The sequence below is a fragment of the Pongo abelii genome, chromosome 19 (assembly GCF_028885655.2).
Source record: "Pongo abelii isolate AG06213 chromosome 19, NHGRI_mPonAbe1-v2.0_pri, whole genome shotgun sequence".
Taxonomy (NCBI): Eukaryota; Metazoa; Chordata; class Mammalia; order Primates; family Hominidae; genus Pongo; species Pongo abelii.
Genome location: NC_072004.2, coordinates 24,151,835 through 24,177,598, shown reverse-complemented (window position 1 = coordinate 24,177,598; position 25,764 = coordinate 24,151,835). Strand labels below are relative to the sequence as shown.

Below are 25,764 nucleotides of genomic sequence, written 5' to 3'. Positions count from 1 at the left end.
CTTGTTTCACCATGGGTTTCCCCTTCCCCCCTTTTGTAAAGCAGTTAATTTTAGGCAGGGATTCAGGAAGTGCCTGCTCCCATTTTCTGCCAGGCACAGAAATAGCTCGCGGGGCGCCCTCTCTCCGCCTCCCGGGAGCAGCTGGCGGAGTTCAGTTTTGTGTGTTTCTAGGCATTTCAACTCCTGCCTTTCTGCGCACTGTGTGTGTGTCCGTGCACCCTCAACTCCAAATTACCCTGGAACTTTCCGAAGCCCGCAGGCTTCCCTTCTGTTCTTAATAAAGCGGTGTGCAAGGATCTAGCTGTTAACCCTCCTTTATCACTGGAAACTGCCCCCTGTTCAGAAGGTCTTTAGAATAATAAACTCACAACTGCGTCTTTCAGGGGAGGTGGAGTGGATAGAATGGCTGAATGGTTGCAATACTGTGATGTGAGAAATTCTGCTTTCAGAATCTTTATCTAAAACCTTTTGATTTTTCAGAGGTTTCTTTACTTCTAAAAAGCATTTGGAGGGGAGTTGATTGAACCTTGGGAGGTTGGTTAGAAAGCTTAGCGCTGCCCAGCAAGAGCTGGGGTGGCCCAACCTTGAACAATAGGTGGGGTCAGTAGGAAGTAGACTTGTGGGCATTTTAAAGGTAGACCTGTTAGGATTGGCGTACCCACCCGGTGGGTCAGAGGCACGGCTCGTGAGTAATCCTTAGGTTTTGAATTTGAGACACCGGGCAGAGAGGAATGCCATTGGCAGGATTTTGTTAACATGGGTGGAAGTTTAGCTTTAGACCTGCAGGAACCAGTTTAGTTTTCATGGAATATGTTTATGTGGACATTAGAGTTAAATGGAATGCCATTATCAAGATTTTGTGAACAGGGGTGGCAGTTTAGCTTCAGACCAGCAGGAACTAATTTGGGTTTCATGGAATATGTTTATGTGGACATTAGAGTTGGCCAGTTGGCCATTTGCAGCCCAGTGCTTAATTTTAAAAGATTCGATAAGTTGTGAACTCTTAGGGTTTCTCACGTTTTCTTTTCTTGTCAGCTTTCTTTTTTTTTTTTTGTTTTGAGATGGAGTCTCCCTCTGCTGCCCAGGCTGGAGTGCAGTGGCTCGATCTCGGCCCACTGCAAGCTCTGCCTCCTGAGTTCACGCCATTCTCCTGCCTCAGCCTCCCAATTAGCTGGGACTACAGGCGCCCACCACCATGCCCGGCTATTTTTTTTTTTTTTTTTTTTTTTTGTATTTTTAGTAGAGACAGGGTTTCAGCGTGTTAGCCAGGATGGTCTCAATCTCCTGACCTCGTGATCCACACGCCTTGGCCTCCCAAAGTGCTGGGATTACAGGTGTAAGCCACCGCGCCCGGCCTCTTGTCAGCCTTCTTTAGATCAAAGGACAGTTGGTTAAACCCAAACTGTTCATCATGTGATTCTTAAACACTCTTGCCAAAATGTATTTCAGGGAAAATTTCTCTGGTGCCTACCTTTGTGGAATTTACCATTTTCTTCCCTGAATAACTGTCGTATATTTGTACCTTTTCTTTCATTTTAAACTGAATTTCGAAGACAACTACTAATTCTTTCTCATCTCTGAGTGCCCTGAAGTGTGATATTTGATATGCCATTCTGCAATGAATGAATGAATAAGAGGTTGAGACAACTGACCCAAAGTTTGGAGAAGTGACCAGCTCATTTATTTGTGCTATTCCTTTTCTTTACGGATGACCACTGAACATTGACTGTCAGAGCTCTGCGCTTCACTCTGGAGGGTGGTTTTATTCGAGATCCTGTGATCCCCTCCCTAGGGGTGACCACTTCCTCTGCCTTGTCATTAGCAACAGGTCAGTGGAAGCCAGGGCTTGATGTGAAGAGCCTGCTATTGATTTCATATGGAAACCTCAGATGCTACAGACCCCCAAGAAGTAGGAGCTGGGGGTGGCATTAGCTGATGTCATCGCCCGAGGCTCTGCTCCCTGTGAGCTCAGTGCCGTTCTGATGAACGGGCCTCGGCTCTCAGGGGCAGTGGGAGCTCCTCCTGCTCCAGAGCTCCGTGACCGGAACCCCGCCTTTCTCAGCATGAGGCTGGTGTGGTTGAAAATACAAACACCTGCTTGCCTGCTCCCTGGTGGATGTGGGGCCCACCCCTCATTTTAAAAGCCTCTGAAAACTGTGCTTTGTTTTAGTGTTACTGCCTCCTTGGACCTTTTCCTTTGAAATAAGAAGAGGGTATTACAAAATCACAGGAGGGAGGGTCATAACATTTCTGTGCTCGTCTCTTGAAGCAGAAATAAAAGCACATCTTACTTGTGTGTCTCCTGAAGAAGGGGCCTTGCCACTGGGCCTTGAAGCACAGGCACCTGCCCAGTAGGAGGTGGGCAGGTGGTTTTCCAGGCAGAGGGAGCAGCCTGGGCTGAGGCTCACAGGTGGGAGGTGGGGTTAGGCAAGGGAGTTGAGCCTGGACTATGTTGTCTGCAGGTGAGGACAGAGGAGAAGAAGAGATCAGGTGTGGGGAGCTGACAGTGCCAGGCCCTGGAATCTACCATGTGGCAAGCGGGGCGGCCTGCCGACGTGCGGCTGTGTCCTCCGTGAAGGCCTGCGCACCAGGCACATGGGCCCCAAACCCAGCCTTCCTGCTGCTGGCCAAACAGAGAGCTGTGGTGAGGGGCTGCCCCCACTATGGGGTGGCCAGAGCCACGACAGAAAGCCAGCATAGGGTGGACATGAGATGATGACTCCCTGTCATTCGTGAGTGGGATTAGGAGTCACTGGCACACAGTTGGAAAGGGAGCCATTTCTGGTGCCAATAATTAAGGTCCCCATTCAGTAGGCTCATACAGCTTCTTCAGAGTCAGGTATTTTAACTTGTATGTTAAACATGAATAAATCAAAGCAAAATCAAAAAGCGTTCCTTCATTTGCTTAGACTACCAGTTGAGTGTTTTAGAATGTTCATGGTGTCAGGCATGGCATCCGGACCCGTCCTTCCAGGAGCCTGTAGGATCGCTCTCAGAACTGGCTGTGATTGATGGGGCCATGCACACATCAACATGAACCCGGGGCCATCTCTGTAGGACATGACTCTCGGGTTTCACTGTCCCAGTCAGGCCTATGGCCTTGGGCACTGGTTCCTTCCTGCCTTCCTTCAGGTGAACAGGGTGGGGCGAGGGACATGTCTGTTTTGCCCCTGGTTAAGTATTATCATGAATCAGTATCATTGCTGCAGCTTCATCATCAGAAAACTGTCCAGGAAATGCCTAGTCTGAACAATATGGAGTTTGTGTGTCAGGAGAGAGGCAAAGTCTGTATGGCCGAGATGGCCTTCGGTCACTATGTGTGGTCTGAGATAGCCTTCAGTCACTATGCTGCTGTCTTTGAAAGGCCGTGGGGTCCCTTTCACCCTCACTCCAATCTGACAGTGTATATTTGATATAGTCCCACTGTCAAGACTTTGCTATGAGCTTGAGGTTCACATCCACCCCACGACGTCGTATTATCCCTATTTCACAGATGAGGAGGAAAATTGAGTTCACAGAGGACAGTCTCCGTAAATTCATCAGAGCCAGCTGGGAGAAGCGGAGGTCGTGCCCTAATTTCAGTCTCTGGATGCAAAGACAGAGCTTTTTCAGCTCTGTCCAGTCACTCTGGGGCTTGAAACAGTATATATATGGTTTAAAATACATGTTTGTTTAAACCCGAAGCTTACATTCAAGAACACCACATACCGTGCATGTTCAGCCTGATGCGTTTTTTGGTGAATCACAGTGTAGATGGACGAGAAGCTGCCCCTCTGCCTCTCCGCCCACTGGCTGGTGTCCTGGGTCATGTCTGCCCGCCTCGTGCTGAAGCCACAGCCGCGCTCTGTCAGCCTCTTGCTCCCACCATCGGTGGCTGAAATCTCCTCATCTGTGACAGCTCATGGCCTCATTGCTGCTGTTGGCTTTTTCAAGTGCTGATTTTGAGCCCCTTTCCTCCACTTCCTGACACACAGCACTGAAGGATGGCATTCTGGTGCCCAACACACTCATCTGGGCATGCTGGGGATGTGCGCATTGCTGGGCACACTATTTCTGTTCCCTGTTGTTGCCTAACAAATCCCCTGTACACTCAGTGGCTGAAACCAACAAGCTGTGATGGATTTGTGAGCTGGCTGGACAGTGCTTGCTTCATGTGGTGCTGACAGGGGGACAGGGGTGGCCAGAAGGTCACAAATGCCCTCATGCCCATTTCCAACGATTGGCACTGGACACCTCGGTGCCCCCTTGTAGGTGTCTCCGTGCGGCTCTTCAGGCTTCCCTTCATTATGGGGGCTGGGCCCAAGAATGGGATGCTCCGGGCGAAGGCGGCAACTGCAGCTGTCTAAGGCCAGGCTTCAGAGTTCTACCATATTCCACCACTCACAGCAGGCCACAGGGCAAACCCAGGACGAGCCCAGACTCAAGAGGAACAGGGACAGACTCTACCTCTTGATGGGGGAATGGCAGAGTTCCTTTACAGAAGACCCTGTGTGATGCCACCATCTTTGAAAACACAACCTACTAAACTTACTCAGGCAATAGCATGCAGGGATGTTATTGTAGAGGTAATCATCAATCTCTTCTGATGAATTAAAATGTAAATTACTCACAAATGTCAGTGTCAGTACTTTATTACTTTATTATTAATTATAGGTGGCCAGTGAGAATTATAGGCTGATCAGATGTAGCTAGTGAGGAGTACATGAGTTGGGACCTGGATTTTCCTTGTGGAAGTGGATCCAGTAATGTTGATGCAGTTAAATCTTGGTCCTTGGCATTATAATGCTCTAATAAAAAGACCATTCAACAACTCAATACTGCCTTTTAATCTTTCTGCAATTAGGTTGGATTTATGATTTATGAGTTTTTCTTCTTGTTTTTTTTGCAAGCCATTAGCATGTTATCAATCACCAGATGTCCTCTTTCTCTTTTTAAAAAGTTAAGGCGTAGGACTGTGGTAAGTGTTGGCCTTCAGGGGTCTGTGGACCCCGATTCTGCTTCTGCAGACCTCAGCTGCACCATGAGACGCTTGGCCTCCCTGCTCAGCCCTGGTCTTGTAAGACAGACTCACTGCAGGCAGGTGTTTGGGCCCTCGAGCGATCCTGTCCTGTGCCCTTTGCTGGGACTCGTGTATACAGCACGCAAGGGATCCTGAAAGTGCTTTTCAGCCACTTCGAGAATCCTCTGGACATTGTTCCAACAAGAGGTTCACATTTGATTTCTGATCTGAGACAAATAATGGTGACATAATGGATACAGGATACTATGCTTTTGCTTTAAATCTATTATATTCCCTACCAGTGGTAACTTGTTTGCCTGAGGCCAGGGAAGGCCTGGCCCTGCGTTGTGGGCCATAGGCCTCAACTGGGTAAAGGTAGCCAATGCCAAACAGCTACACAGCCTAAGTAAAGAATGAAAAAGAAGGTTCCAATAGGTTCAGCTAAGCCCATCTGGGATAGGGGCACAACTCTTTTGTCTAAAAATTATTAGATTCCATAGAGTTGGATTGAAAGGGGAAACTGAGGCCCCCAGAGGTGAGGAGAGCCGAGACCAAGCCAAGATCAAGGACTGGGAAAGCCTGAGCCTTTCTTTTTTTGTTTTACTATGCCACAGACATGATCTTCACTAGCTGCTTGTTAACTGTAAGGAAAAATATAATGACCTGATTCTGGGAATTTTCCTTCTCTTTCTCTTCCGCTCCTGTCTCGTTCTCAAAGGTTTAATTGCGTCTGCCGGGCGGGTGTTTTCTCATGGGGATTAGAGCAGACTAAATTGGGCTTTTACGCTTAGTGGGATAACAGAGCTTCCTGAGGAATGTGAACCTAATTAGGGATTCCAGGGTCAAGCCTGACAAAGGAGACACAGAAGCAAAGTTAGGGCGAGCTCTTGAAGGCAGCAAAGAAAGTTAATAAAGTCTCAAATGTCCTCATTTTGTACTGCCATTCTTTGTATAGATCTGCTGTTGTTTGCAGGCTTGTGTTGAAAGTCTGACCCTGGGCCTCTCTTCAACCCTCTACGTAGACCCCTGTCCCCAGGCACCATTGGAAGAGCAGGCTTGAATGATGAGTAAGGCCACCTTTGGCATGTCAGGAGCCCCCGGCCTCACCTGGGGGACCCAGCTCCTATTGGTGTGCCCAGAACGTTCTGTGTCGACCTGACGTCTCCACCCGTCCTATCAGACCTTTGTTAGTGCTGGGGGGTTGCATTTTGTTCCCGCAAATTCAAATGTTGAAGTCCAAATCCCCAGGACCCCAGAATGTGGCAGGATTTGGAGATAAGGTCTTTAAAGAGGTAATTAGGTTAAAATAGGGTCATTAGGGTGGGCCTAATCCAGTATGACTGGTGTCCTTAGAAAGACTGGGACACAGACACACACAAGGAATGGCCACGTGAGGACACTGGGAGAAGGTGGCCATCTGCAGGCCCGGGAGAGAGGCCTCAGGAGGAACCACCCTGCCCACATCTTCATCTCAGCCTCCTAGCCTCCAGGACTATGGGAGGATAAACGGCTGTGGTGTCAGCTGCCCATTCTGTGGTATGTTGTTGCGGCAGCCGCCCCTCACTCAAGCTAAGACTGTTGGTTATTTAAGCAGATAAATACTTTGGTCAGTGTCAGCACTGGGAATGAGGGGACTTTCCTTCTGTGATTATTCTCCTTACCTTGCCCTTATAATAAATGATAATAATGGTAATACAAACACATGAACAGTGTATCCTTTTTCAATCTTAACTAATGGGTGAATTATAGATCTTGCTATTTTATTGATCAGTAACATACAATGTAAGAAGTCAAAGCTGTGGTATAATAGAAGTGGTCCTTCGTAAAAGCTCCACCCTCCTTGCAACCAGGCTGCTACTCCGTGTAGAGATTAGAGAAGAGTCCCAACCCCCAATTGTATCGTAAGGTCCTGGTGGTCAGCAAATATTTGGCGTCCGTATCTGTTTTTCCCTGGCTAGTTCAGGGCCTCAGAGGTAGGTTACCTCTGACTGTTTTCATGACTTAGGAAAGAAAGTACTGCCATCTTGGCGTCATCACGAAGTTTCTTTAAAAAGAATTGTTTTTGTAAAGATAAAATAAAAGTAAACTTCATTTCTGAGTCTTTGCAACTTATCTTAGCGTTAAAACTATTATGATTAAAGTAATTTTATGTATGATAGAACTTGTGCATAAGGTGATGTCTCTGTACTTGGCTTAACTCAGTGAATTGCTTTCTCCCTTGTCTGCAAGGTTTGGCAAGGTCAGTGGCTGGCCCGTTTGTCTCTACTCAGTTTCCACTTGTTTTGCACCTGAATGCTGGCCCAAGGATTGGCATTCGGTGGTGTGTGGTGTGTGTGCATTTGTGGAACGCATTTCATTGCTGTGAGTTGGTAGTGTTGGGCTGATTCTCCCCTCCAGAATCCTGACATCAACAAGGTTTGTCCAGGCCTGCTTGTTACCAGAGTAGAGTAGAGACTTCACATGTGGGCAGAATGATCTGGAGAACTAGCAGGAAGAAACGGTTAGAGAAGCCAAGCATCCGGGCTTTCCCTGTAGCTGCCGGATGTGTAAAAGCATGCTTGATACTTGAGGGTGCTCGCTTCGGTTCTTTTTTTTTTTTTTTCTTTTGAGACAGAATCTTGCTCTGTTGCCCAGGCTGGTGTGCAGTGGCACGATCCCAGCTCACTGCAACCTCCCAGGTTCAAGTAATTCTCCTGCCTCAGCCTCCCGAGTAGCTGGGATTACAGGCACGCGCCACCATGCCCTGCTAAGTTTTGTATTTTTAGTAGAGACGGGGTTTTGCCTTTTTGACTAGGCTGGTCTCGAGCTCCTGACCTCAGGTGATCTGCCCATCTGGGCTTCCCAAAGTGCTGGGATTACAGGCTTGAGCCACTGTGCCCGGCCTCTCTTCAGTCCTTACTTCATGTTTCTGTGAGGTTCTAGGAAGCTGATTCACGTGACCCACCATGACTGGAATTTTTGATGATTTGGAAAAGATAGAATTGAAATTTACGTTTATTCTCTTTATACAGAATATGCATGTTTATAGAATATGTAGTGCATCAGTTATACCCACAGGATTTTAGAGAAACTGATGGAAAAATGTCACTTTCCATATGGCTGTTTACAAAGCGAAATTTAATAAGAAACAATAATAAAAGCTGAGTTTGGAGTTTTATTGTGTTCATCAAAAGGAAAGCAATGTCTGTCAAGCACGAGGAGAACTGAGTTGTCCTTTATTTCTCCCAGGACTTGGATCTCCCAGAAGTAAGCAGAGAGGGATTGGTTCAGGTTTGAAGAGTTGATCTCACTCCTTACTGAGGAAGATCTGCACCCAAGCCCTGTGTCTGTCAGCACTGGGGGTAATGGTGGCCGGGCCGGTACACCTTGGGTGAAAGCACTTTCTAAGGCAGAATGTGCTTGTTAGCTGAAGTGCTTTCATTCACCTTGGGGGATGGAACTGCAGGGCTAAGCTTTGTTGTGTGTGCACACACACAAACACACAGGGACACATACAGGTATATACACTCACACACGGAGACACACACAGACACGCTCTCACATCGATACACTCACATGAGGCAGGGTATACATAGAAACACACGCAGACACACTTAACAAAACTCAGTTTCAAACATGCACATTCATACATTCTCACAAGCACACACACTCACACTCCCCCTTTTCTCACAAGCACACACGCTCACACCCCCACTTTTACACTCCCATGCACATAACCACTGACTCACCCACTCATATGCAAACTCACAACACTCTCAAACTTAAACACATTCACACAAAAGAATACATTTGCAGATATCCACAGCAAAATATACCTAGTCAAACACAGACACCACCACATATAGTCACTCTCACACACACAGTCACCCACACTCACCAACACACCCACACTCACACACCCACACTCACACACCCACACTTACCCACACTCACACACCCACACTCACACTCACCCACATTCACACATATGCTCACTCACACACTCACATTCCCAAGGACACAGTCATGACTTGGTGGCAAGCCCTTGTCCCTCTGCCCCTCTCTCCTGTGGACCTGCTGGCTTGGAGACAAGGTTATTGATGCCAGCGTACCCAGGCACCCACGTAGCCAGGTGTGGGGCAGGCACAGCAGTGTGTGTTTGTGGTTTCCTTAGGAACAGTAGATTAGGATCCCAGGATAGCTGAAAGAAGGCAATAAAGAGGCTCCCAAACAGGCTTCTCAGAGGGGCCCTCGCCTCCACCAGGGGAGGGACGGATCCCGGGGATGCCACAGCCCATGGCTTTTGGCCCACAGCCCATGACCCACTGCCTTCTCTCCAGCCTTCAGTAGCTGCTAACGGGAGCTGCTCTGCCCCCTTCCTTGTCTCACTGTTGTCACCTCTTGTCACCCTAACCCCTGAGGGAGCTGCTCATTATGAGAGAGGGTGCAGCTCCTATCAGGAGAGGAGCCTGGAGCTGGGGCACCAGTTGGCGTCGTCTCTGTGAGAGTTCCCATGGCTGGCCTGGCCCTCTCTCAGATGCAGCTTCACATACACAGAGTGGGGGCTTGCTGGCCTTATTGTGAGGGCTACAGAGAAAGACCTGCAGACAGGGCACTGTTCCGTTTTTATCCAGCTGATTCGAGTCCACACATTGGATGAGCCGTGGGCCTCCCCAGGAGTGTGCCTTGATACAGGGAACGCTGCCTGGTTTTTGTCTCATCCTCTCACACCCCTGCAGCTCACTTAGCATCATGTTACAGAGCAGGCAAAGCGCAAGGCCAGTGGGTGCCCATCTAGACTCCTGGCCATGCCACCGCACACATCCCAGCCATGCTGGCTGTGCACTGATGGGGCCAGGCGCAGCTCAGAGGCTTCTGGTTGGTGTCTGCAGGACAGTCTCAGGGGATGCAGTGCACCGGGACCCTCCCAGCCCTGCAGCGTTGGGTGGCTGCTCTCTCTGTAAGTCAGACTGGCATGTGAAGAACATAAGTGCTAAAGAAGTGTCAGCTTCTTCGTGCCGAGGAAGGCCAAGCCCACCTGGAGTTGGCCCCAACCCACAGTGCTTCCCTCTGTCCAGTGAAAACAGTGAAAGAACCCCACAGTGCCGGGGAATATGTGATCAGAGCTGGAGTTTGAGGTGAGGAGAGCAAGCAGGTGTGCCTCACTCCCTTACCTGGCTCCATCCACAGGAGATACCCTCCTGATGCATGGGAGGCAGAGCAGCCTGTAGATCAGTGGAGAGCTGTGTGCGCTCTGGCAGGGATGCAGCTCTGTGCACGGAAGCACTGTGCTTCTGCTTCTGCTAAGGCCGAAGAACTGCAAGTGACACCTGACTGTCCAGCAAATGCAGCTGATCGCACCGTCGCACAGTCCCCATAGGTTCCTTGGTGCTGAGCAGGCCGGTGTGAGCATCCCTAGCCTGGCCGCCTCGTCCTGTGGTTCTGTCTGTGGTCAGCTTACTTGCCTTAGTATAAGGGAGGAAAAGTGTGACAGAAATACAGTCTCTTTTCAGGGACTTCCTGTCCTGGAATCTGGTTTTAGCCACATTGAAGGAACAAGTGCCCTCTGTGTTCACTTGGTCATGGTTTTTACTAAATAAGATGTTTGTACTTATATAAATGATGAGTTTTCTCTTTATCAACAAGTGACTCTTTGCCTCTAGAATGTCCCTTTTTCTCTGGTTGGTGCTCCATGTGCATTTTTATTTGCAAATCCACTCCCACAAAAGGTCTTTCCTGAGACATTTTTGTCTGCATTTTCAGACAGTAGGGCCTGTGACCGATTCTCTTGGAAGAGAGAAGCAAGTTCAGTAGGATGTGAATGTGGAGGCTCAGGGCCAGGCTGCCTGCCATTTGCTCTGCAGAACCTGGGAGCTGCTCACTCCCCACTGTTCCCCAGCTCGCTTTCTTAAAAATGATTCATTTTATGCAGTTTCTATTACGTGAGCCATAAGCTCTGTGGGGTTGGGGACCAGTCTGCTTCATTTCCAAGTGAAGTCCTGGCAGGAGAAGGCTGTCAGTGAAAATGTGCGGGACAAGTGATGGATGGAGTTCGACAAGATTGGGCGTGCCAACTTATCGGGCGAGCCCGTTAGCCACATAAGCCGTGGATGGTCTGGGGCGAGATGGGATTCGGGCAGTCACGGCTTACAGAGCTCACCTCTCCTTTTCTGTAGGACACCCTGGGGCCAAGCCAGGTGGTGGGCAGTTATTGCACCCCATCTGGCCACAGAGGGATGTGGGAACACACAGACCTGGCTTCTGGACCAAATCCTTAAGTGGCTGCCATCTTTAAAACTCAGGTTTCTGACATTGCACAGGGCTTTTCTTTTCATTGTCTCAACAAATGTGTGCTTCCAGACAGTGAATTTAAAAAATGTATTATAGACTCTATTTTTAAGACAGTTTTAGATTTATACAAAAATTGGACACACTCAGGCCCGGCGTGGTGGCTCACACCTGTAATCCTAGTACTTTGGGAGGCCGAGGCAGGTGGATCATGAGGTCAGGAGATCGAGACCATCCTGGCTCACACAGTGAAACCCCATCTCTACTAAAAATACAAAAAATTAGCCAGGCGTGGTGGCGGGCGTCTGTAGTCCCAGCTACTCGAGAGGCTGAGGCGGGAGAATGGCATGAACCCGGGAGGCGGAGCTTGCAGTGAGCCAAGATGGCGCGACTACACTCTAGCCTGGGTGACAGAGTGAGACTTCGTCTCAAAAAAAAAAAAAAAAAAAAAAAAAAAATTGGACACACTCTTCTTCCTCTTCATATATAAACATTTTCCATTCCTGCGGTACATTTGTTGCACTTGATTAGCCAATATTGATACAGTCTTAGTAACCAGAGCCCCTGGTTTACATTAGGATTCTCTCCTGGTGTTGTACATTCTGTGGGTTTAGACAAATGCAGAATGACATGCGTCCATCCTTATAGTATCAAGCAGAATAGCTTCATGACCCTAAAGAGTCTCTGTGCTCTGCCTGTTCCTCTCTCCCTCCTAATCCCTGGCTTTCACTGACCTTTTCACTGTCCCATAGTTTTGCCTTTTCCAGAATGTCACAGAGTTGAAATCATACAGTATGTGACCTTTTCAGAGTGGCTTCTTTCACTTAGTAATATGCATTTAAGTTTCCTCTTTTTGTTTTCCTGCCTTCATAGCTCATTTTTTTTTTCGTCATGCTTGACATGCCATTGCAGGAATGCTGGTAGTGAGTTTGAAAGGCAGGGGCCCTGATTCTTCGCACATTTCTTGCCTGCATGTCACATGTGGAGTGAGGCAACAAGATGCATGTGTGCATTGAGTAGATACCGTGCTCGGGCGGAGATAAGTCACACCGCTCTGTTAACCATGGGGTCTCCTTGTCCGGCTGTTTCCACCATCCTGTAAGGTTTTGTCTGTGACTCCTTCTGTTTCCAAAGCCGTTTTTGTTTTGTTTTGCTTTACATTTATTTGTTTACTTATTCTCTCATCCATTCATCAAACTTTAAAGGGGCCCTGAGAGAGGATCCCTGCCCCAGACATCCGTCTGAGTCAGAGCCATGGTGGAGTAATGATGTGTCCCAGACACAGGAACGGCCATGTGTCACATACTCCCTGAGGACTGGACTGCGTAAGATAAGCAAGAGGCTATAAATAGTTGTCCTGGTAAGGGCCAAGGTAACGCCGCCGCCCACCCCAAACCACAAGTACAATTAGTCAGATCTCTGAGATTCTCTACGATTCTCCTTCCTTTGCACATTTTCAGACAACTCTATGAGAAGGCAGGTGCCAGGGATCTGGAGGGGGTAGTGCCAGAAGAAAGCTAAGGAGTGAGGTCACTCACCAGGAACTGAATCCTGTTTGCTGGCGCCTGGCTCCTGAGCGGCCCCCCAGAGCAGCGCAATGCCTGTCTGGCTCCCTTAGCCCTTGACCTGTGCCACTCTTCTGAGCTCCTCACGTGCCATCTCTTAATTCTCACCGTGAACCTGCCTGGAAGGCACTGTTGTTACCTGCAGTTTTCAGATGTGGAAACTGAGGCACAGAGAGATTAAAGGCCAAGGTCTTGTGGCTAGTAAGTGGTGGAGATCCTGCCCAAGGTGAGGTCTTTGCCCTGCAGGACTGGTGGCTCCCTGTGCCTGTTACTAACTGCCTCTCCTGACTGTGTTTGAACCGCCTCGCCTTCGTTACTTTCTTTGTCTTTCCCAGGGAGCTCTCGGTCTTCAGAGACTATGGTGGAGTCAAAGTCTCCTCTCCCCGTCTCTTGTGCGGAATGGAATAACCACGTTGACATTGCCACATTCAGACTCTTCAGTTCTACTTGTAGAAATAGTTCTAGAAAAGGTGGCCCCTTGTGTAGAGAATGCATGCCCCTGGGTGAGGATGGGAGGAGTGGGGGCTTGAAGACCACCAGGCAGAGCCTTCCACCTCCTTCTCTGGGCCCTGCTCCCAAGCTCCCCAAGCACAGACCGACTCAGAGGTTTCCATCCTTGAGGTCTACCAGTTCTTTGTGAAAGTGGGGGCTAAATTTTGTATCTATGCTTGATTTGCATTTTTCTGGAAGGGGAGGCCCCATGGTTTCCATGACATTAGCAAAAAGGACAGGGACTTTCCAAAAGTGAACAAAACTCTGGACTCTCTTAACCCTAAATCTTGTCAGTCTTGATCTGCTACAGCTTTGTGGCCAGAGTGAGGTTAGAGACAGTTTCATGCCTTTGGGAGCCTGGCTTGATTATTATGCTAATTTTTTCCTGGAGAATCCATTTGCTTATCTGTTTCTTCTCTCTTTGAAAGGTGGTGATTCCCTGCGGTGTGCAAGTCCAACTGGAACAGGTAAGCCCTTTGCATTTCTTTGGCTCCATTGTTCCATCCTGTGGGACTAAGTCCTTTCTTGAAGCTGCGCCCTCTTTGGGGATCTTTTAGCTTCCTCTAAGATCCATGCCCTCCCTTTGACCCGTAGCTTGCATTCACAAGGCTCTCTCTGAGGACCTTTGACCATGCTGCACTGGCCATTTGCATGGTTTTTTAGAGAAGAGGATCCGCTGCGCCTTTGCGGGAGCTGCCTTTCTATCAGTAATAGTTACCTTCGGGACGAATCTCCCTGAGCCGACTTTCCTTGGCTATAAAGTGAAGACAGCACAAGTCTGTTGTCTTAGTGATAAAAACCTGGACAGTGAGGGTGCCTGGGTCGCCAGGTGGCTGTGGACAATATAGTGCAGTGGTTTGTAGACTGACATCCAGCTCTGACAAATACTGGGTGTGTGTGTGTGTTCAAATCAGATTGAAGGTAAACACAATAGCACTTTCTCTTTGGCTTGTGATTAGGCAAATTTAAATTGCTGTCTGCTTTTCAAATGCAGCTCCTTGGAAGGTCGTGGTACCTCCTGGTGTTTTCTTTGCTTCCACCCTTTGGAGCTGAGTGGGTGAAGCTTTGTTTCCGAGGGCTTATTAGCAGCTTGCAGGATAACTGAAAGGCTCACTGTGCCTAGACAGCAGGACACAGGACCCTCTTCTCTCACTGCAAGTCAGAAGCGACTCCCTGGGAGGCAAATGGGAAGCTGCCTCTTGCTGCTGGGGAAGTGTGTGCAGGTCTGGGCCTCCCCGGTGGGGTAAGGAAACAGGTGCACCCTGTGGTTCCTCCTGGGCATCTGTCAGGTGTGTTGTTCCCTGTACTTCTCAAGTAGGGCAGGGCTTTCTGCCCTTGACTCCCCCTAGCTTCACCATACACAGAATCTGGGGTGTTCTGCCGGAGATTTGGCAGTCTTTCTGGGTTGTGAGCCTGGTGGCCTCCAGACATGGAACTGGCTAACTGGCTCTATCTTGTGGTGCAGTAGGACATCCTTCCCTAGGCTCAGCCAGCGGCGCCCGTGTGGCAGCTTCCCTGCTTTGATGAAGTCAAGATCAGATCCTGGCTCCAGTGGCTGGGCCTTGCCCTTGCCCCCTGCCCACCTGAGCCTTGGTTTCCTCCTTTACCCAGTGGGTGTGGGGGTGGCTCTCTAACCTCATCACTTGAGTGGCCGGGCCATGCCCTCGCCCCTGCCCAGCTGAGCCTCGGTTTTCTCCTTTATGCGATGGCCATAGAGGTGCTCTCTAACCTAGCTGCAGATGAGAGAAGAGGGACTACGGGGTCAGGCCTGTCACAGAAGCCTGGCCACAGGTGGGGTGCCCTTATTATGCTCCTTTTAATGCTGTCGTGTGGTGTGGTCTCTTTGCTTATGGAAGAGCAAAGTATGCATTTGAGGTCATAGGAACTTTAAAAAAAAATCTCACCCAGAAACCTAAAATATTGACAAACTGTGAGAAACATGTTGCAGCATCAAGAGCTGAGGCCATCCGGGGCGGGCGCCTGCCCGGCCGTCCTTGCTGGCCTCAGCCGTGCCCCCAGGCCTGTGGTCCACTCTCACTCCATTCCTTCTGTGGCACTCACCGCCGACAAGGGGGTGGAGGAGTAGGGGGCGTGGGGGGACTTGGGGGCATGTGTTTGTAGTTGGTTTTGACAGGCTGCGGTTTGTGACTGATTTCCTCAGGCTTGTCATAGGCCCCAGGAGCCAGGGGCTGAGTAACTGGGATTATATGCATGTGCCACCACGCCTGGATGATTTTTGTATTTTTAGTAGAGACGGGGTTTCATCATGTTGGCCAGGCTGGTCTCAAACTCCTGACCTCAGGTAATTCTGCCTGCCTCCTAAAGTGCTGGGATTACAAGTGTGAGCCACCATGCCCGGCCTAATTTTTGTATTTTTAGTAAAGATGGGGTTTCACTGTGTTAGCCAGGCTGGTCTTGAACTCCTGATCTCAAGTGATCTGCCTGCCTCAGCCTCTCAAAGTGCTGATTTTTTTTTTTTAAATGTCTGCAGTTGGAGAGAAGTTGGCATGTGACAAGGAGGCGTTACAGATTCCAGGTCAGAGGAGGCATTTGATTGGTGCATTATTTATATTACCTGAGTGTATTTTACCTGCAAAAGGGATACTCATGTAGAAAACCACACACAACAACATCTCCAACCTACATCCACTTGCGGGACAGCCAGCGTGCTGTGGGAGGGAGCTGACTTGGTCCAGGAGCCAAGGTCTAGGCTCAGGCCCCTCCCGTTATATATGGCCTTGTTTTCTAACCTGTTTTCTTATCTTCAAATATGGGGGTTGCTTGGCTATGAATCTGTGGTCTCCTGTGGCTCAATTGTCCTGTTTTAGAGAAGCAGGTGCCATGGCGGTTTCCTCAGGTCACTGAAGGCATCTTGAGCTTTTTGGGCAGAAACTTGACTCATACTGTGTGTTGCTGGGGACTCAAGTCTGGGTGTCAGTCTGCCAGCATCAGGGCAACTGTTGGCTTCAAAATCTGAAACTTCATGGGCTCCTGGTCCTCATAGCTGCTGTGATAATTGTCTCATTCTCATAACAAGAAACTCATAACAAGTTTCTTTTGTGCACTTTCCCGAGAGTATCAGGAAACAATTTTTGTTAAAAAATTAAAAAAAAGTCCTCCTGGAAACCTTGTCATATTTGGAGGCTCAATTGTAAAGAAAGAATAAGGAGAAACATGTTTAATTGGATGAGTATTTTCTGCTTTAGTGGGAAGTTTTTCTCTATTTAACTAACACTTCGTTTCCCAGCATGATGACCACTAGCACTCCCCATCCCGTCCTCTCTGGCCCTCTGGCCCTCAGGCCCCGGGGTAGCCCCATGGCCTGTCTTTCCAGAAATTATAGAATTTGAAGAGAACCTGGGGTCATGGAAGATGAGGGACTTCACAGGGGCAGGCTGTGCTTGCATCCAGGTTGTAATAGCTGTTAGCTTTGTACTTTGGACACATATGTAATTTTCTAACGTATGCAACAGACTTTCAAAAGTACTACTTACACCATCACCACCACCATCATCACCACCATTACCACCGTCATCACCACAGCACTCACTAGTTAGTTACCTTTGGGGGATGCTAGGGAACCAACTCATTCTGATTTGGTAAATAAAGAGAAGCAATAGAGCATTTAACCTTTGGGAACTGTTCTTTGGAGTTTCCAAATAAAGGAAGAGGGAAAGTTGTATTGAAAGAGGAATTCCAGCTAATAAACCTTGAAAATGTGATAGGGTTAACATAGTGCCCTTTCCAAACTCCTAATAAATGACTGTCTGGCTCTAGGCTCTGGTCTTCTGTAACCTGCACTATCACAAAAGGGGAGTTAGACCACGGGTCATAGGGTTGTAAGCCTCCTTGCAGGAAGTACACAGCTGAGTCCTCACCCTAGCCAAGTCCTCACCAGAATCAAACCAGAATCAGACCCAGCCTCAGATCCATCTGCAACTGACAGGAAGTCCAGGGGCCAGGACATCTGTGAAGCTGTACTGCAGGGCTCAGCGAAATCCAGGGCAGAGGGAATTCTACTGTGTAGAAACAACCCCAGTCTTTTTCAAATACATTGCAAAAAGAGGAGAAAGAAAAAGGAACTGGGTCGGGTGCTGTGGCTCACGCCTGTAATCCCAGCACTTTGGGAGGCCGAGGCAGGCGGATCATTTGAGGTCAGGAGACCAGCCTGGCAAACATGGTGAAACCCCGTCTCTACTAAAAATACAAAAATTAGCTGGTCTTGGTGGTGTGCGTCTGTGATCCCAGCTACTTGGGAGACTGAGGCAGGAGAATGGCTTGAACCCAGGAGGCAGAGATTGCAGTGAGCTGAGATTGTACCACTGCACTCCAGCCTGGGCGACAGAGACTCCGTATCAAAATAAAAAAGAAAGGAACTGAAGTGACATATTAAATAAACATCGTAAGACTTTATTCAGACTATAACTTAGACTATAAAAATAAATCCAGACAACCCCAAAACACTTATGGCAGAGAAATTTGAACATGAATTAGATATTTTAAGGAATTATTCTTCACAATTCTGGCAGTTTGTTCTACATTTTAAAATGTTCTTGACTTTCATTTTTAAAAAATTATTATTTATTTATTTATTTATTTATTTTTAGGTGGAGTTTCGCTCTTGTTGCCCAGGCTGGAGGGCAATGGTGTGATCTCGGCTCACAGCAACCTCCGCCTCTTGGGTTCAAGCGATTCTCCTGCCTCAGCCTCCTGAGTAGCTGGGATTACAGGCATGCACCACCACACCCAGCTAATTTTGTATTTTTAGTAGAGATGGGGTTTCTCCATGTTGGCCAGGCTTGTCTCGAACTCCTGACCTCAGGTGATCCTCCCACCTCAGCCTCCCAAAGTGCTGGGATTACAGACGTGAGCCATTGTGCCCGGCTTGACTTTTAAAGATATGTACTGAGATATTTATGGATGAAGTGATGTGAAATCTAGGGTTAGCTTTAAGTGGCACAGTTGGGTGGGGGGTGTTGGTGTATGGATGCAGTTCATCTGGGGACAAGTTGGTGACTGGAAACAAAGTGGTGGGACCTGGGGCTCCTGATCCATATGTCTCTACTTCACAGGAACATTGTGCAGGGCGCAGATGATGTGTTCAGGCACAGAGCTCAGGCTGGCTGGTCACTGTTTTTATCACATGACACACCAATGTTTTCCAAGCCAGCGTCCTTTCCCCATCTTGCAGTTAACTTCCATGACCTAATGGCTTATGACTTTCCCACAAGTCTCGTGTGTGGCATTGAGCCGTTGACATCTGGGTGATATCCCCTCAGCAGTGCTACAATGTGTCTTATTTGATGAAATGTTTCACTGAAAACCCACTGGGTTTGTCGACACATGGCGCAGAGTTCACAGGCTGCTTTGTAAAATAGTAACACTTGCTTTGTAAAGCCTCTAAAGAAATCATTCTGAATAAAGGGTTGTTTCACACTAGCCAGGTACATTTTTACTTTTTTTCCCCTGGGAAAATCGTACAAGTCACTCACCGGGGAGATCAGCCTTGATAGGTTTTGTGCATGGAAGGAAATAGGGCCAAGGCGCAGGCATCCAGTGAGCACAGATTGTGATTCAAGAGAGCGAAGCACTTTGGAAAATTAGGGGAGTTAAACATGGACTTGGACTTGTATGAGGTCCTGAGCTCCCCATCATTGGTGCCATTTAAGAAGTGGCTGGAAGTTATGTTGCCGTATTCCTTCTTAGGGTGATTGGGAGACTGAGTGCGAATGATGGCAGAGGATGCAGTAATGTAGCCCGCATTGTACGTGGTGACAAGGTCGTTAGTATAAACCACACTGATGTACAAATATTTTAGGTCAGTGGATCACAGAGTGTCATCTAAGACCAGCAGCATCAACATAAACCTGGGAATTTAGAAATACAAACTCTTTGTGCCCACTCAGACCTGTTGAATCAGAAATTCTGGGATACGATCCCTAAATCTCTCTCCTAATGTGCCCTCCTGCTGGTTCTGATGCAAGCTGAAGTTTGTTCAGCCTGTTCTAGGAGATGACTTGCTGGGGTGGGGCTGCCACCCGGGACCACCTTGAGCAATCCTGGAGGTGTTGAGGGTGCTCGGGGCATAGGGTTACTGAGAACTCGGAAGCCTCTGGGGTTTGGGTGACCTGACGTTTATGATTTCCTTCCATCTGGGAAACTTGCATTCTCTGATGCCTTTCTCCTTTTCATCCCGGGCAGATGACTATTGGCTTCTGTCATACGTGCTCCAGAAAATATTCTGATGCCAGATTCCTCAATGTGTTTGCCTAGAAAATACTTTAAGCTTCTCAAGGCAAGGCATTGCCAAATCAATAGAGGTCCTCAGGTAGGGAACATAAATCTGGAAGAGAAATGCACGTCTTTAGAAGGCATCCGCAGCATGAACTTGCCACCCTGGAGCTTCCTTGTCAGGAGGAAGGATTCCTCGAAGGCTTTGCTTTCTGTAGCAGCATGAGGCATCCTAAGAATAAAGAAGTAGAGTCAGGTAGATAAAAATTATGGGTGGACTAGGCTGTGATTATGGCCCTTTTAATAATGTTAGAGTAACAGTGTATTAAGTAGGGGCATTAGAATTAGAAACTGGCAAGTTTCTAGCAATTTTAAATCTACAAATTTAAAGATTAAATTATAGTTGATTTTCATTGCTTGTGGATTCCATATTTGCAAATTAGACTCCTGGATACAATTTATTTGTAACCTCAAAATCAATACCAAGGACAATTTTGTGATCATTTGAAGACATGAGCAAAAAGACTCAAAATTCGGGTTGTCCACCTGCATGTTCCCGTCTGACACTGAAAAAGCAAAACTCTTCCTTGTTTGAACTCATACTGCAGACAGGCATCCTTTCCACAGTCTATTTAGTGCCACATTTCCCCCTTTTTTGTGCTTCTGTTGTTGATTATGCTGTTTAAAATGCAAGTGCATTGCTGATGTGATGTCCATTGTCCCTAAGCACAAGAGGACTGTCCTGTGCCTGCTGGAGAAAGCACATGTGTTAGACAGTCCTTCCTTCAGGTGTGAGTTACAGCACCAATGGCTGAGAGTTTCATGTTAATGAATCCACAGTATTTATTAAATTAGGGTCTCTCTTTGTCACTCAGGCCAGAGTGCTGTGGCATGATCTCTGTTCACTGCAACCTCTGCCTCCCAGGTTCAAGCAATTCTCATGCCCCAGCTTCCCGAGTAACTGGGATTACAGGCATGCACGACCACTCCCGACAATTTTTCCATTTTTAGTAGAGACGAGGTTTCACCACATTGGCCAGGCTGGTCTGGAACTCCTGACCTCAGGTGATCCACCCGCCTAGGCCTCTCAAAGTGCTGAGATTACAGGTGTGAGCCACTGCACCCGGCCAAGGTTATGCGTTGAATCGGTTGGTGAAAATGCTGTGACTAGAGCTCGAAGGACCCTAACCCTGTATTTCTCCTAGAGACAGAAGCTCAGTGTTGGTCAAATCAGTGTTTGCAACAACTTTATAGAACACGACTACCTGCAATAACGAAAATCAACTGTAATTGATTAGGGTCCATAGTAGGACAGCCCCACTGTCAGGTTTTCACTTAATGGTTCTTTCCCTGAGTTTACTATCTGAGAGAACAGATCCAAGCCCACTTTCTGGCCGCCTTCTGTGAACCTATGATAGGCAATTTGCTTACAAACTGGAGAGGCAGGGAGAAGAGAGGCACAGTGGGGAGGAATCAGGGCAGAGGGCTAACTATTCTTGGCTGTGGAGTTCTAGGGAGGTAGGAAAGTCGGTGGTCTCTCGTGGTGGAGTGAAAGCTAAGACAGACCTGGCCTGTGTCCTAGCACTCCCCTCGCTGCAAATGGCCTCAGGTGGCCAAGCCTGGTCCTGGGTTTGAACTAGATGAAGTGACAACCTGACAATGGGGCTGTCTTACTATGGACCCCTAGTCAATACCTAATCAATTACAGTAGATTCTCATTATTGGTGGTAGTCGTGTTCGATAAAGTTGCTGCAAACACTGATTTAGCCAACACTGAGCTTCTGTCTCCAGGAGAAATAAAGGGTAGGGTCCTGCGAGCTCTAGTCACAGTGTTTTCACCAACTGATCAACACATAACCTCGGCCAGGTGCAGTGGCTTATGCCTGTTTGAAAGTGGGGATGATAAGGGTTCCTTGCTCAGCAGGCTGCTACAAGGATGGAGAGAGAATACAAGCAAATCATGTTGCATTATGTCAGGAATAGAGTGGATGTGGAATAACTTGCTGTGACAATGATCGTTACTGGTATTAATACAGGGGCAAAGAGGAGGGTAATTGCTGCTTGCATGTCACTTACTATGCATTTGGCTTCACATCCAGGCAGAACCTCTCATTTAAAGGGATCAGAATTTATAAGTGATTATTGAACTGAAATATCAGTTAACTTGCAGAATCCTGAACTTTTCACTTTAGCATTCCATTGTGTCTGAAAACTGGTAAAAGTAGCCACCTGTCTTTGACGTACCATCCCACCCTGTCTTTGAGTTCTCTCCAGGGTCTGGGGTTCCCTGTCCTGTTTTTACATAGTGTACATCTACAATGAGCCATTGAAATTTCCCATTTGGGGTTCCTCAGAGTGTAAGAAAGCTTAAAGATACTTAGGAATAATCGGAGCATAGAAATCCTCTGGACTCTGCCCCAGCTGCCTTACAGAAACTTGATGAGTTTTACTGACTGCCTCACGCCAGGCTCTCAAAAACCTCAGTGTTTGCAGCAGTAACAAATCCTTTTTTGCTCACATTTCATTGATTTCTGCAGTATTTTATTAAACTCTGCAATTACAATAACTGGTACAACCGGCATTTGTAGGGTTGGGAGCAGACGCAGTGGTCATTTGGTCAGCTTTTGAGTTGACAGAAGAAACACAGTGCGGGACTGCAGAGCCCAGCCTGCTGGCTCCAGGCATGCAGTGGGCATGCAGTGGGCATGCAGTGCCCGGCTCCTCAGTAGTAATAATGATGTTCCTGGACAGGGGTGATGAGGAAGGCCCTGGGCCCCTTCGGTCTTCATCTAGTTCCTACTTCTGCACTGCTAGAGTCTTGGCTGACTGAGCCCCTCAGTGGGAGCGGGGACAGCCAATTCTCTAGTGCTCCATTGTGGAGCCCAGCCAGCTGGCTCAGGCCATGCATTCCATATTGTCTCACAGAACGAACAGGGAGACAGCAGATCCATGGTTGGTGGGAAGCCTGTAGAGGTGGTTTTGGAGTGACCTCATTTATGTGGTTCTTGGAGGGCAACATGCAGTTTCATTCTAAGCAGTAAGCAGAAAAGACTCACACGTGAATGTGGCTTTGCTCAGCCTGGTTCAGCTTCCAATGTACTTATTTCTCGACATACAGCACTTAATGCAGGGCTCACTGTCTTATGTTTACACCTGCCTGTGTCCCCTCATCTCACCGTAAGCTTCCCAAAGGCGGGAATATTCTCTTTCCCGTTTTTTTTCAACTCCAGCATTTTCAGTGAGGCTGGACACATTCTAACAGCTGGAAAATAAATTTTGAAGTTAATTGCTCAATAAACTTATTTTCTCATGGCGGGATCTATAGATCTGTAATATTAAGTTATATGATGCACATAAAACCTCTCTGGTTTAGAGCACATCCTCCTTCAGCTTTATTGGAAGTTACTAGGTAGAGGAAGCGCCGAAAGTAGTTGGATATCTTGTGTCTTGATGCTCCTGCTGTTCCTCCTCCTTCAATATTTTGGCACGTCCATCAAATTGTCCAATCTTCCTAGTTACGTTAACCAGTTTAACTTACTGGATTGTTTTCCCCACTGCCTCTCCCTTTTATTTAACACATTCAGAAGGAGGAGGCAATGTTTCCACGTGTGGCTAGGGGCCATTACGGCCCCACACCTTACACCACTCCTTGCTTTATTGCTGCTGTTCACAGTCAGCCTGGCTTCCTGCCGAGAGAGCGTGAAGTGAGGGGAGCGCAGGGTGGCAGGTGAGCATCTCCAGGCCACCTGCCCATCCTGGGAGCTGAAGGTTGCTCCTGGCAGCAGCATTTCCCAAACACCCACCAGACATCTCAGAGCTTTCAGATGGCGTCTTAGTCAGCTTAGGCTGCCAAGACAAAGCACCACCGTGTGGGGTGGCTGCAGCAATGGGCGGTTATCACCCTCAGTCCTGGAGGCTGGAAGGCTGAAATGAGGGTGTCTGCAGGGTTGGATTCTCCTGAGAGCTTTCTCATTGGCTTGTAGGTGGCTATTTTCTCCCTGTGCCCTCACATGGCTGCCCCTCTATGTGTGTCTGTGTCCTAATCTCCTCTTCTTTTTTTTTTTTTTTTGAGACGGACTCTCGTTCTGTCACCCGGGCTGGAGTGCAGTGGTGCGATCTTGGCTCACTGCAAGCTCCGCCTCCCAGGTTCACACCATTCTCCTGCCTCAGCCTCCCGAGTAGCTGGGACTACAGGCGCCCACCACCATGCACGGCTAATTTTTTGTATTTTTAGTAGAGACGGGGTTTCACCGCGTTAGCCAGGATAATCTCTTCTTTTTATAAAGACACCACTCATACTGGATTAGGGCCACCCTAATGGTGTCATTTTAACTTAATCGTTTCTTTAAAGATCCTGTTTCCAAACTGTCACCCTCTGAGGTCCTGGGCGCTAGGACTTCAACATATGGATGTTTGTGGGAATGCATTTCATTCATTAACAGATGACACCAGGCATTTTGTCAGTCTCCAATGGGGAGGAGGACGGTGCTACCTTTGCCAGATATGGTGGGTAATAAATCATAAACTTGAAGTTATGGTCTTGATTATGGAACAGATGAGTCCTCTCTTCCACTGCCCCTCCTTCATTAATCAATCGGTTTATAAATATTTATGTCCTGGGGAACCTCTGATGCACCAGGCACTGGGCCCTGTGTGGGGATGTGGAGGCCTGCCGTGGTTCTCTTGTGGGGGAATTTACATTCTAGGACACTCCAGTGGCATAGTCCACTTGGGGCCTGAGACTGACCTGGGAGGGGATGAAGGTGCTTGCAGAGAGGGTTGGAGGTGCCGTTTTCTGCTCTGCTCTGTTCTGTGGGACACTGGTTTCATAACTATCCAGACACTTCAAGTCCCTTTACCTTTGACAAGATAGTTTCTTTTTTGGAAAGGGGATAAAATATGCTTAAATAGAAAAAGATGGAATGGGTTTCATGTTTTGTATGTTTCCTCTTCTCTAGGATGATGCATGTGGTCCTGGAAGTCACAGCACTTTCTAGAGGAAGTCCTAGCGATGTGGACCCCAAGGCACATGGCATCTCTGGGTGTTTATCCCGAGGCAGCCACTAAGGATGTTAACATTTTAAACTATAGAATGTTTCTCATAGCCTCATTCATAAGAGTGGGAAATTGGAGACCAAAAAACATGCTGTTAAAGGGGGATTCGGTTCCATCTGGACAATTGAGTACTATGCCGCTGTTAAAAATTGCAGTGCAGAAGAAAATATAGTGATATGGACATAAAGCACCATTTGGCTTTTAAATAAGTATGGGCGGAAGAAAGTCGCCCTTACTTATTTAGGGGTCCATCCTATTTGGCTAAAGTTGGTTATCTTGGGGTATGGGAGGGAGGGAGAGGCTGATTCTGTCTGCTTCTTTTTGTATATGTCTACTTTCTGAATTTTCTGTAACAAAGTAACTTTTATCATAAGAATGAAAGCAGGTGGTACTTGTTATTTAAAAAGCTGGTTCTCAGAGCTAGCCTCTCAAGGGCAGTGAGGCCCTGCTCTTCAGCCACAGGGGTCTACACAGGCTCCTCAGATGGCCTGGGGCCTGCATGCCTGGGGTCTGACTCCCAAGCTGCAAGCTTGAATCTGCGGGAAGGGACTGCTTGTTCCTCACGCAGAAGGCTTCGTCTGCGGTTGGCTTCTGCTCACAGGAGGCGGCTGGAGCAGCCCCATTTTTCACAGCTCATCCCAGCGCAGCCTGACTTTATTTCATCTTGTTTTATATTACATTTTATTATATTATCATTTTCAGATCCAATTTGTACAGGACATCTAATCTCTCTGAGATAGAAATGAGGGGGAGAAAAGCCTGGGGCATCCAGGAGGCACAGCCGTTCTAAACGTGAGCCACTGACTCATGAGGCACTTCCAGATGGAAGCCTCAGAGGTTAGAGGACACATCTGTCCCCGTCTTTAAAAGGGAAATGGATACCCTGTGCTCAGCTAGTGAAGCTGCCCTTTGGCAGAGCCCCAGGTGACTGTCCCATGGCCTGTGTGTGGGAGTTGGGAGGAGCCATGGGCCTTGGCCTAGAACACTGATCCTGGGCAGATGTGGCCTTAGCTGACTAACCAGATGACCTTGGACGGGCCAGTTAGATACCAAGGACATTATTTCCTCACCTGTAAGAAATTGAGTAAGATGACCCATGTTTCTGTGTAGTGTAAACTTCATGTATGTGGCATATTGACATTATTTTGGCATGAG

General features: G+C 47.9%; 1 protein-coding gene across 39 annotated transcripts in view; it reads left to right on the top strand.

Moving 5' to 3' along the window:
• The window catches only part of LOC129051253 (tensin-3-like), a 635,743-nt gene that overhangs the window by 62,874 nt on the left and 547,105 nt on the right, over positions 1–25,764 (top strand). For 35 of the 39 annotated variants that reach the window (XR_010138099.1, XR_010138090.1, XR_010138092.1 and 32 more), the window contains one exon: positions 13,752–13,790. The exons of the other annotated variants lie outside the window; for them this stretch is intronic. Coding sequence is in view for 17 of the 35 variants with exons in the window: in XM_063718439.1 (XP_063574509.1) it covers positions 13,752–13,790 (39 nt within the window). In the remaining 18 variants the exon portion in view is untranslated. The remainder of the gene's footprint in view (positions 1–13,751; positions 13,791–25,764) is intronic. 39 annotated transcript variants of the gene reach the window in all.